The sequence below is a fragment of the Emys orbicularis genome, chromosome 10 (assembly GCF_028017835.1).
Source record: "Emys orbicularis isolate rEmyOrb1 chromosome 10, rEmyOrb1.hap1, whole genome shotgun sequence".
NCBI lineage: Eukaryota > Metazoa > Chordata > Testudines > Emydidae > Emys > Emys orbicularis.
Genome location: NC_088692.1, coordinates 89,017,970 through 89,030,928, shown reverse-complemented (window position 1 = coordinate 89,030,928; position 12,959 = coordinate 89,017,970). Strand labels below are relative to the sequence as shown.

Genomic DNA, 12,959 nt, shown 5'->3' with positions numbered 1-12,959 from the left:
AGATGGATAAATGTTTCGCCACACACAAAGACATTCACCAAATGTTACAGCTTACAGAACTCTCATTAGAGGTTAACAATGGAAGAGTCCTATTAAGTCACTGAGCTCATCTCTCTGCCAATGCAGGATTGTTCCACATGGTAGTTACCCACAGAAGTAAAATAACCAAAAGCCAAAACACTTTTTTTAAATTAACTGCCATCTATTGTGCCTCAAGCAATGAATAAAGAAATACCATAATGTAAGCAATGCATCCAGTAGGCCTTAACATGTCATTAGTTTGGTTTCATATACCTAGTTTATCAACAGTATAAATTTCATAGATCCCAAGGCCAGAAGAGATCACTGCGATCATCTAATTTGGCCTCCTGCATAAGATAGGCCATAGAACTTCCCCCAAATGATCCATAGAGCAGATCTTTTAGGAAAACATCCAATTCTTAATTGAAAAATTGCTGGTGATGCAGAATCCTCTATGACCCTGGGTAAATTGTTCCAATGGTTGATTACCCTCATTGTTAAAAATTTACACCTTGTTTCTACTCAATTTGTTTACCTTCCACTTCTAGCCATTAGATCATGTTATATCTTTGTCTGCTGGACCTAAAAGTTCATTTTCAAATATTTTTTCTCCATGTAAGTGCTCATCCCTTAACCTGATCTTTAAGCTAACCAGACCTTGATCATTATGAGGCAGGTTTTCTAATTATTTAATTGTTCTCGTTGCTCCTCTCTGAATTCTCTACAGTTTATCAACATCCTCCTTGAATTGTTGACACCAGAACTGGACTCAGCAGTGGTCACTCCAGTGCCAAACAGAGGTCAATTAATCTCTCCACTCCTACTCGAGATTCCCATTTATGCATCTAAAGATCGCATTAGTCTTTTTTCCCCCCCCCGCCACTAGCAGCATAAGCCACTGTTTTATTTACAGTGGTGGTGACATAAAAAGGCCTCCACTAATTTGACAGTAAGAAGTAGGCCTGGCAGAATTTTTTTTTTTAAATAATTGACAGATAATATCAATGTTTATATATTTAAGGGATTTTTTTTTAGATTTTTATTAATTTAAATTTTCACAGTTACCAAAAGCTATGGAGGAGCCAGACAATTATTTAATGACAGTAGATGCTGAGATTCAAAAAAAGCTTTATAAACCACTAAAAATACAAACGGTCAACATCACGTCACAATATCCACAGTAAGTATCCTTAAATCAACAAATCATACCTATTTTTACTATTCGCTTGCTAGTCCATTTGTAACAAGCCTAACTCCAAAGTCTAAATCACTGGATTGTGACTCTAAGAAGTTCTCAGGCAAAGAAAGAAAATGCGGCTTATCGGTAAATTTCTATTATGATCGATGGAAATATTTTTTGTTGGTTTGTGTATACAGCAAAATCAACATTTACTGATATTTGCCCATTAAAAAAATCGTATCCTTCTAAGACTAATAATAGACCGAGAGTAGTCTGCAAAGATTTTACACTAAGTTCATGATAACAAGTGTCCTGTCCATGAAGAAAATAATCAGCTTCCAGATCTCTTAAAAACACTTCACACTATGTAACAGGAACCCCATGACACTGTAGTTGGAGAATTACAAAAGTCCACATTTGTTAGCACAGCAAAACCTATAGAATATACGTCTCAGATTGCCATTGTTCTTAGCATATTAAAAACTGCATCGATGTTGTTCATTTAAGACAAAAAGTCAATTAAACCATGTTACCTGGAAAGAGGCTGAATCTCTTTATTGTCTTGGAAGGATCCTGAATAAAAGTTTTCAACCTGATGCACAAAGTCTATCACTGTCTTCTCTTTTTCAGAAAAATAGTTTTCTTCTTGCAACACTTTCACCTTTGAGTAAAATTAAAATACTACCTTTGATCACAAATATATTTTGCAAATTATTGTCATGACAAAAAAAAGAATGTAATCTTTTTGCTGACTTCTTTGATAATAAAACATTAAGACAGAAGTGATCCAGGGGGAAGGAACCTGAGGATCTGTGAGTGCAGTGTGTAACAGACTGTGGGTGAAATCCTGGCCCTACTGAAGTCAATATGAGAGTTTTGACAGTGACTTCAGTGGGGTCAGAATTTCATCCTGTGTATAAAGTCATGCAAGAAATACACCTGGGACAGGATAACCTGTCACTTCAACCAATTTTAACTTCAACTGCAGATGGCAACAAAAAAAAAAAAAAAAAGGCAATGACAAAGCTAAGACAAGTGCCTGGTTGCAGGGGGCACAATAGAGTTTGTATCAGATGGGTTTTGGAATAGCAAAGAGTGTGTATTCTACATACAGATGTACAAAACGTTAACTGTTCTGTGCAACTGATAATGTAAGTCAGAAAAGCCTTTTCTCCACTTACCAACAAGTTACGTATGTTTTTATCAATAGTGTAGAAACATATCTTGTGCAACTGCTCTTTCACATCAAAACCCTATAAAAAAAATCAGATTTCCATTACAGATCACACAGTGTAATACAAATTCTATATGTAGAAGTAGCTTTCATCACTCAAGACAGAGCACATATTTTCTTTCATAAGCACAGCATCTTCAATATGTGCATCATAATATTTCCCTCCACAGATCAGAAGAGAGAGAATTCAGTACTTCCATTCCCTAAGGCCTGGTCTACACTACCCCCCAAATTCGAACTAAGGTACGCAACTTCAGCTACGTGAATAACGTAGCTGAAGTCGACATACTTTAGTTCGAACTTACCGCGGTTCAGACGCGGTCCACACGCGGCAGGCAGGCTCCCCGTCGACTCCGCGGTACTCCTCTCGCCGAGCTGGAGTACCGCAGTCGACGGCGAGCACTTCCGGGATCGATTTATCGCGTCCAGACCAGACGCGATAAATCGAACCCAGAACTTCGATTCCCAGCCGCCGAACTAGCGGCTGGGTGTAGACCTGGCCTTAGTCTGCATATAGCCAACAGAAGTACTGCAAATGCCCTGGGGCCTGTTTGATCTCTCTAATCCCTTTGGATATAAAATTTATAGCCAGCTGTTAGTGTTCAAGTCCAGAAAATGCACGCCCCTATGTATACTAAGCATGGGTATACTGAACTCAAAACATAAGGCAATAAGTAGAGAAAGTTTTTATGCCATAATATTCTGTTAGCAGTTTCTCTCACTAATCACTAATGGGTAATGCCCCCCCCCCCCCACACACACACACACACACCCCTGTGGAATTCGGAAGCAGGCCACTGTTGGTGCTGGAGACATCAGGGCTAAACCCTACTCTTCATCTCAGGCCATGAGAAAAGTTCTTCCAAAGGTGGAGAAACCCTCCACCAACTGATTATTATTATGACAAAACCTTGATCTATTAATTAAACTTAAAGCAATTACATGTCTAAATAAGTCTCCCTTTAGAGAAAAACTTTAATTGGTTACAAATTATATTCCAATCATTTCCCAGAATACCGGAGGGCGGGGGGTGACAAGTAGAATGAAGAGAAAAGTTGCTAACGAAGAAAATTATCTGGTAACAAACATTTTTATTCTGCTGCACAACTTCTATCCTCATTCATCACTAACGAGAAGTAGCAAGCAATGAATCACAGAAGTAGGGGGGAAAGGATAAGCAGAGTTATAATTATTATGGTAGAATAATAGGTAGAAATGGAAGATCCTCCCATTTAAAGCAAGCGCTTTATAATTTAAGGAATAATGTGGGAAACATTCTGTTGCAAAATGCCAATTCGTCTATCAAAGACTTCTGTGGGAACATATTATTTTGACAAAATTTTACTTGGGGAGAAAAAAATCTAAACAAAGCTTTTCAATAAGGTTGAAACAGAATGTTTTAGTTTTCTGTTTTGAAACTACTTCATTTAGAATTTTTTATATATATCAGATAAAATAAAAATTAACAATAGTGGACCACCTCTGAATTCCACAGATGGAGTGGCATTAAACGTTAGTCTTGAATGAGAAGAGAAGCTGTGAAGCAGAAAGACAATGAAGATACCTAGATAATGTAAAAATGATTAAATTGCATTGGGACAAAGTCATCTCCTATGAGAACACTCTCTAATCCCATTCCTGAAATGCTTTAGCTTGCTAAATGTCTGTCCCTCCGAAGAGTTCTTATGCATTTCACTTCTCTAGAAAGTCTTTTAGGGGCTCTAAGACTAAAAACCCACAAGGAAACCAGTAAGAGTCAAGAAAAAATTAGGATGAGCTGCTTCCTTTCCCTCTTCTGCCAGGAGAGTTCTACCCAGCTTCTTGATATGACATCCAGATTGAAAAAAGTTATTACACTGGCAACTTTCACTTCTTTGTAGATGGATTTTAGACTTGAAGGTCTAGGGGGTTTTTTTGTTTTGTTTTTTTTACTCAGACAAAACAGACGCTGAAAGAGCAAGGAAAATATAAAGAAAAACATTTTACTTCTCTTCTATACAAACCTAGTAGCAGCATACTGTATCTAAACACTGCAGGCAGAAAGCTAGATTAACTGTATTTAACAAGCTATTAACAACTCCTCATTACTCAATTGAAAGAATTGTCTTTATATTCTTTCCTAGCCATTATATCTGCCATAACACATTCACAGCATATTACATAAGGGTTTTGAAGGAATGTTAGTGGACAATTTTTCCTACAAATAATGTTCATTAGACTATTTAATATTCAAAATAAGTTTTGTGTAATCATAACAGCTGTGGGAAGCTAAGAAAAAACCCACTTCTAATGTACATTTGTTTGTTTTTTAGCCATAAGGAAATTCTTTCAGATTTATCAATATTTTAATCACACATCACTCACCATATTCCTTATGAGTTCTGAGGCCTCTTTGACATTGCCCTTTAGAAGACTGTCATAAACAAGTTCAAAACCTATTTGAATCAGCTCTTGAAGACTCTGTGCAGGGTTCTGATTCACTCGGAAGAAGGTCTGAGCCTCTGGTATTCTGTTGTTTAAAATGGCCTCAAAAATAACTTGCTAAAAGAAAAAAAAAGAAAGAAAACAAAAAAATTTCTACAGATCTGTTCTCCAATAGAAATTGCAGGCTACGCTGCTTATGATCCTTGTGCTCTTTGTTTTGAGCAATTATTTGAATAGCAAATATAAACCAAGTTCATGTAATTTTTGCTTATTTTTTCAGTAGTTTGAAGATAACTCCATGCTGATCATTTCCTTTAATACATTTCATGGGAATTTAATATCCCCAAACTGATTATTTGTTTTTACCTCCGGAGTGAGTGTTTCCCACATTTGGCTTTGTTCTGTTCTGGGAATGTCTTCATCAAGATCACATCTTATATTTATGAGATTTCTCTGCTTTCGAGGAAACTTTATCATAAATGTTCTAAGTTCAATAATGTAGGTAGTTAAAATATCCACACATTTCTGCAAGCACTCATCGAGTTCTGTAGGGGACAACAATGGACCACTTTAATAAAAATGAACACTACAGCACTAACCCTTATAGCTCATTAAAGTTTAGCATTTATCTCTGATCTCAATGATCACAAAGCACACTGGTACAAACCGAGACCCCAACCTATGTGGGCAAGCCCATGATATCAGTGATGCTCCACAAACGCCCACTTGCATTGATTTGACTGCAGGATCAGAGCCCTAATTTTTGACATTAAAGTTATACACTATTCAACCAACTCTTATTTATAAAATTTACCTTTAAAATATACGAACATTTTAATATAACATTCAAGTGCTACTTAAAGTTAAGGCTACAATTTAGTCATGAGTATTTTTAGTAAATTCATTGATAGGTCACAGGCAATAAACAAAAAGTCACGGCCCCTGACCTGTCCATGACTTGTACTATAAACACCCATAACTAAATCTTAGGTGCTGGGGGGCAGGGAGCTCCAGCGGACGCTGCTGCTGCTGCTGCTGCTGCTGCTCTGGGGTGGGGTGAACTCTGGCGGACGCTGCTGTTCCTGGCGGGGAGGTGGCCTGGGGCCCCGCTGCTGCTCCTGGGGGGCGGCCCGGGGCCCTGCCGCTGCTGCTGCTCCAAGTGGGGGCAGCCCAGGGCCCACCGCCGCTGCTGCTGCTCCAGGCAGGGGGCGACCCAGGACGCCGCTGCTGCTCCTAGACCACTGCTCTGGGACAGCAGAGCCTAGGACCAGCTGCCTGGGGCTGTCCAAGCGGCAGCTGGAGCGGCTGGCCCTGGGGCCACCCAAGCTTCTTCCGCGGGGTCAGCTGCACCGGCCGCTGCAGAGGTCACAGTGATTTCCGTGAAAGACTCACAGCCTTACTTATAGTGCATAACATGTTACAATGACTGTCCTGGCCTCCCCGTGGCTCTGTGCACTACTGCACGAGATCAGAGTTCAGTTTCTAGGTTATAATCTCTTTTCCCCCGGCTGGCATGGACTACTAAGCACTCTTGAGACAGGAGCTCAGCCTCAGGAGAAGGGAGAGTGAGCCAATGTGTTGGTCCAGGGTTCTCAACCTTTCTCTTTCTGTGGTCCCGCCAACATGCTATAAAAACTCCATGGCCCAGCTATGCCACAACAACTGTTTTTCTGTATATCCACTAGATTAAAAGCCAGGTCGGTGTTAAGGGGCAGCAAGCAGGGCAATTGCCCAGAGGCACACGCAACAGGGGGCCCTGCAAAGCTAAGTTGTTTGGGTTTCGGCTTCAGCCTCAGCCCCACACGGTGGGGCTTAAGCTTCGGCTTCCTTCCCTGGGCCCCAGCAACTCTAATGCTGGCCCTGCAAAACTCCTGTAGGTTTTGGCAGACCCCCTGAAACCTGCTTGCGGCCCCCCAGGGGGCCTTAGACCCCTGGTTGAGAACCACTGTGTTGGTCCACAACAATCCTTCCAGTTGATATGGGGGTAGCATTTACAGGTTTTAAAGAGTCCTACCTTGTTCTCTTTGGCTAGAAAGATCACGACAAAAGGCTCTGGAAGTGGGATTGTAACCTGGGGAGCAGGGAAGGGAAAAGTCTTCCACCCAAGAAGAAAGGAGCAGGGGAAATAATACTTAGCTACTTTTTGGAATTCAGGATTAAGAGTTTACAGAGATATCAACTTTTATGTTACACATTGGCCCTTTTAGGGTCTGATCCTGCTTCCTTATACATGCAAATCTCCCACTAAGTTCAATGGGGGTTACACATGAGTTAGGGCTGCATGATCAGACCCCTACTGGCCTCGAGCTTGGTCAGTTATTTATCTTAGTTATTTCAGCTGACATGTGCATCTTATTCAGCCTAACTTTTCATCTCCCCCTTCCCTGTAAATATGATCTCTGATTCAATCTAATCTCCAGCCCAAGTTCATTTGTGAGAGTGAGAATCCTAAGAGTATAGTTTTGAAAAACTTAGAACCTGTGCACAGAGTTTGGGAATCTTAAAAATAAAGATGTGCTATTTAGTTCTTCCTCATGGAAACAAGGCCAGATATGTGCTACTACATTTTATCCATGTTAGTAATCTTACCTTCTGTGTGGCTAAAAATCTCTCTGATTTGTTTGTTAAGGAAAGCCAAGGTAAGGTTTAGCAGCTGCTCAGAGAAGTGTTTACTCTGAGCTTCCAAATCATTTTCTCTGATTGCTGAGCAAAGTAAATCTAAAGCTGGCTTCAATTCTTCCACACCTATAATCATATAGGAAATTAAAACCACACACACAATAAAAGATGATGGATCACATTACATAACAAGAATTAAACTAATAGGTCAGAAAGGTAAATCACCTAAATCTTTTACACTGTGTTATTAACCCGGTCACACTTTGCAAATACACCACTTTCTTTTCACATTAAAAATGTTTAGTGTAGCACAATATTGGAACACAGCCAAGCAGCTTAAATATTGAAAGTCTTGTACAAATTTTCTCTCATTCACTTGTAGGGGACAAGCCTAGACTGAGTATTGCCATCCAAACATACACCAGAGTGTGAATAAATGAAGTGGCAATTTGACCTAACAAAAAAATAACTACCTACAAATAAAAAAGCAATTAAATTGAAATGTTAATGTTGCTTAAAATATTTGACTTACTTCTCAAGTAAAATTGGGGTGTGATATTGGTAGATTGCTCTGGTAAGGAACAGGCTGTAGTAAGATTGAAAAGATTCTCTTTGCTCTTTAAAAAGAAGTCAACTGTGTCTAGCTGACGGTTCTCCAAACCAGCCTAAAGAAAGATGCAACCATGCTGTCACAAATATTCTAAAAAGGTGCATTGGTGAATTACTGCTAATACTTTTTCTTTAAGTTCAGTGATAATAAAGTGGAAGCATATGGGACAGAAAAAAAACAAAGCAATTTATTCAGCAATGAATATTATACATCTCATCAGGGTTTAAAAAATAAATAAAACTTGTCCAAGATCCAGTTCTGAATAGTCAGACACTTACTAAGGAACTAGTGTAGGTCGACAGTTTTAAAGGTCCAACATTTTACCAGCCATCAGGACCTTTAACCAATGCCCTCATCTAAAAGATGGAACTGCAGCCTTGAAAAATTCTAGAGAGACAAGCAGTTTGTTTGTTTTGCCAGGCAAGTAAATGTTAATGTTGTGCCTGAGCTTATAAATTTTCATACTGGATCTGTAAGGCTGAAATGGTAAAAGCAAAAATCTAATACTAGTGACTTGTGAAATATCAACTGTTAAAATCATAGGAAAGAGATAGTTGTAAACATGTTGATTTGGCAGATCAGTACAAATGCTTTCAGGACCAATATTTTTCCATGCACTCGTCCAGGGCTCTCGCCCAGGAAAAAAAATTTCACTCTCTCTACAGTATGTTAGCCTTTACTTCACATTTCCTTATTTTCTTGGATTTTTAATAACTACAATATTCTTGTACTTTGTTTTTTTTACCCTTAAGTGACTGATACACACTTACACATTCTTAACCTTAACTCAACTTGTTGTGGGGTTTTTTGTTTGTTTTTTGGACTGGTAAAATCATTATTAATGATGAGAGACTAAAATAAGTTACTTACACTACTTTAAGGACATATCCTCCTGACCTATAATAGATAAACTATATTTTATTTTACCTCTAACGCATGTATGGGAATCGAACATCTTCCCCACCCATTGAGATGACAAAGAGAATCTACAATGCCAGCATTTCCATGGATTATCAGTCTATTCAAGAATTCCTCTTGAGTTAAACCAAACAGAATCAAGGAGAGTCCATGCTCTAAATAAAATAACCAAAATGACAGTCAATATATTGTTTACATTTAATATTTTTAAAACTGGACTATCCATCTGTGATGCCCCTTTATGCCACTGGCAAAGGGTACATCCATCACACTGTTGTCAGAATATGTAGCCAAACAACGTCCTGTAAAGTATCATATACCTGGTGACATGCGGGTCATGAATATCATTGTGTGATATATGTATGGGTGGTGTACACACAGTTATGTAGGTGTGCTGGAAATATGTTCTTAAAATAAATTGTGGAAGCAGCTGATAATTAAGTCTGTCCTAGTGAAAGGAATGTGGATTTACCTGTCTGCACAGATCAGGCCAACAGGCAGATGAGAAAACAGCATGGCTTGATTACAAGTCAAGAACAATGAAAGGCCATTTACCTCCAAGGTAAACAAAGTGATCAAGCCAATTGAGAAAGCAAATTGACCAGAAGATGAAGAAGTGGTGGCTTGGCACCTGCACCCCAAAGAACAAGCAACCAGGGAGAAAAACTTTGTCTGGCTTTACTTATCAAAGAATACATGTCAAAGATTTTCTGGACCATCAAAGGAAAGAGAGGGAACTCCTTTGTTATCCATCACTTCGGGGAGGAAGGGACCAAACACCCTCTGGTTCTGTGATTGGAGGGTCCTCCTGCCTGAGGGGCTGGAGATGCTGATAGCTTGATGGAAGTGAGAAAGCTGCATAGGCAAAGACTGTAGCTTGCTAAAGTTCAAGCGAGATTTTGTTTTGTTTGTAACCAGACCTGTCGCCTTCTCTTGCTCAGTATCACTTAATCTATGTGCTTTGTTAATAAATCTATACTTAGTTTTACTCTGAAGCATCTCAGTGCTGTGTATTAAAGTAAGTGGGGTCTTCAGGTAAACGAACAGGTTGGGGTGTGCACAGTCTCTTTGGAAGCAGTAGACTTGGTCATTTCTGTGGCTGTTTAGTGATAGAAGCCGGATACTGCAGAGACGTCTCTGGGGAACTTGGGAACTGGGGTGCACTCAATGTCACCTGCAAGGCAAGGTTATGGCTGGCAGAGTGTAGCAGGGTGGATACCTGCTCCTGCCTGGAAGGGCCTGGGATAGCCCAGGGAGCAGGCAGAGTGAAAGCTGAGCTGATTGGGGGAAGTGGCTGCAGCTGGGGCCATGCCCCAATCAGGCTTCAGCTGGCCTATATAAGAGGCTAGGAGCCAGGAGCTCAGTAGAGTCTCTCTCTGCCTTCAGAGAGAGAAGGGCCTGGCTGCAGGGAGCTAGACAGGGTACCTGTGGTGGAGCAGCAGGGCTGGGGAGCTCCAGCCTGGAGCTCCAGGCTGCGGCCTAGGAGAAGGCCAGGAGTACTGGGGGTTGCAGAGGGCAGCCCAGGGCTAGGCCAAGGCAGCAGGTCCAAACCCAACCTTGCCAGTGATGAGTGGCCTATACTGCAGTCTGCCCCAGAGAGTGGGGGCTAGTTGGTGACTGGCAGTGGCCTTATCCTGAGGCAAGGTGGGGATAGTGGGTGGGGTTCCCCTGGGAGGGGAGACCCAGCGTGTGTGGGTCTTGCCAGGGGGCAGCACCCAGAGCAAGGGGCACTGGGGTCCTGGGAGGGACACGGGGGCCAGAGCAGAGGACAAGGCGGATCACCGGCCTGCAGAGGGCGCTCCAGAGGCTGGTGAGCTAATTCCCTGGACGACCAGCAGGAGGCGCCGCAGGGGTGAGTCCGGGACCCTCTACACAGAGCCTCAAGGAGTTTGCTGGTGAGACAGACAGACTGATGTGGCAGGGAGCTGACACAGTTTAAGCGCCAGTAAAGCTCTCTCTTGCTGAGGCAGAGAGGTAATACAGCAGCTTATGGTTTTGGGCTCTCTGAGGAGAGAATGTCACACCATCATCTTTTCACACCCATCTTACTAATTTTCTTACGACTTTCAAAAGAAAACATCTCTAAACTCACAACTTAAGTATATAAACATAAAAGTTACAAGGTGATATAAATTCTCATACAAAAAAATAAGTATTTTAATCAAAACTAAAAATACATCAATTTGAGATACTTGCATGACAATCTAGTGTCCCATTCCTGAAAGAAACCCTCATGTCCAAACATAGCAAAGAAATCAGTCATAAGCAAAATCCTTATCCACTGAAATATACGATTACATGTGCTCATGTCCAGAAGAAGCAGAAGAGAACACAAGAATGTAGTTTGAGTCAGAGAATCAAGTGACACAGCAGAGGACCATTGTTTGGAAGGCATCCTGGGCAGAGTGATTTACCTATGTAAATATCCATAGAATCTGTGTTTTATGTTTGCAGTGTTGTTGTAGCAGCCTTGTTCCCAGGATATGACAGAGACAAGTTAGGCGAGGTAATATCTTTTATTGGAGCAACTTCTGTTGGTGGAAGGTACAAGCTTTTGAGCTTTCCTTCCTCCTTGTCCCTTCCATCAACAGAAGTTGGTCCAGTAAAAGATAATACCTCACCTACCTTCTCTCTCCTGGTACTAAGTCAGAACGGTTCACAGATTCAGATGAAAAAAAACAATCATTGGATTAAGGTCAAATTCAGATATTCAAAACATAAGATTCTCCAGCAGATAAAAGAATGCATTTAACAAACTAGTTAATACGATAAAAAGCAACAGAGGGTCCTGTGGCACCTTTAAGACTAACAGAAGTATTGGGAGCATAAGCTTTCGTGGGTAAGAACCTCACTTCTTCAGATGCAAGTAATTACTTGCATCTGAAGAAGTGAGGTTCTTACCCACGAAAGCTTATGCTCCCAATACTTCTGTTAGTCTTAAAGGTGCCACAGGACCCTCTGTTGCTTTTTACAGATTCAGACTAACACGGCTACCCCTCTGATAGTTAATACGATGTAAACTATACTAAGAATATCAGCTAGTAGACAGATTCAGGTTTCATAATGAAGATCCATGGAGGCAAGGAAACTCACTAAGCATGGAGCTTGCGTGTGTGACCTATGAGGAAAGCATGAACTACCTGCTTGTGCAGCAACTACAAAAGGCCCGTTCCTAGATCAAAAGAGGCTGCCACTTGCTCACTTTGCAGCAAAAGTAAAAACATCCACGCTGGGGGTAACATAAGGAGAAACTAAGGGAAAATACAGGGGAAACAAAGCAGCCAAAAAAGAAAGGAAAAACGCACTGAACAGAGAGACCCCAATCTGATTAAGATTCAGGGTCACAGGCCATGAGTAGGTTGCCAATCCTCCAGGATTGGCCTGGAGTCTCCCGGAATCGGCACTGATCTCCCGGAGACCACTGAAAGCAATCCAGGAGATTTTAATAGGATATTTTAAGAAAATGACATTACATCATGGGGGGGGGGAAATCTCCCGGAATAGCTTCAGTCAGAGTTAGCAACCCTAGCCATGAGGAAGGGCCCACGTTTTATGGGCCAAACTCTGCCTTCAAATATAGCACACACAACTCCCAGTGGAGTTTATATGAGGTGCAAATGTATACCTCAAAGCAGGATTTGGCACTAAACTTTTCATGAAGCCCCTCACTTACAACAAGACATATGATAAATCGCTGTCTTTGAAACTTAATGTTCTAAATGGCAGGGTTTAAAATAAAGCATAGATTTAGCAAATATAAGTGTACTTCCTATCTAAACCTAGAAAATAAAATTGGACGGTTATAGATTTTTCTATACAATGTAATTATTCACTATAATTGGTGAATTCATACTAAATCAGTATATGAAAAAATTACAAACTACGCACTAATTTGTTTAATTTACACATACTGAATTTCTGTTAAAACAGGGCCACAAAGCTATGGTAGGGCC

At 40.7% G+C, this 12,959-nt stretch overlaps 1 protein-coding gene across 1 annotated transcript in view; it reads right to left on the bottom strand.

Moving 5' to 3' along the window:
- The window catches only part of SPG11 (SPG11 vesicle trafficking associated, spatacsin), a 58,805-nt gene that overhangs the window by 37,012 nt on the left and 8,834 nt on the right, over positions 1-12,959 (bottom strand). The window contains exons 7-13 of the mRNA XM_065411830.1: positions 9,016-9,161; positions 8,011-8,143; positions 7,449-7,604; positions 5,226-5,404; positions 4,800-4,976; positions 2,383-2,454; positions 1,735-1,862 (exon numbers count right to left, since the gene is read on the bottom strand). Coding sequence (XP_065267902.1) covers positions 1,735-1,862; positions 2,383-2,454; positions 4,800-4,976; positions 5,226-5,404; positions 7,449-7,604; positions 8,011-8,143; positions 9,016-9,161 — 991 coding nt within the window. The remainder of the gene's footprint in view (positions 1-1,734; positions 1,863-2,382; positions 2,455-4,799; positions 4,977-5,225; positions 5,405-7,448; positions 7,605-8,010; positions 8,144-9,015; positions 9,162-12,959) is intronic.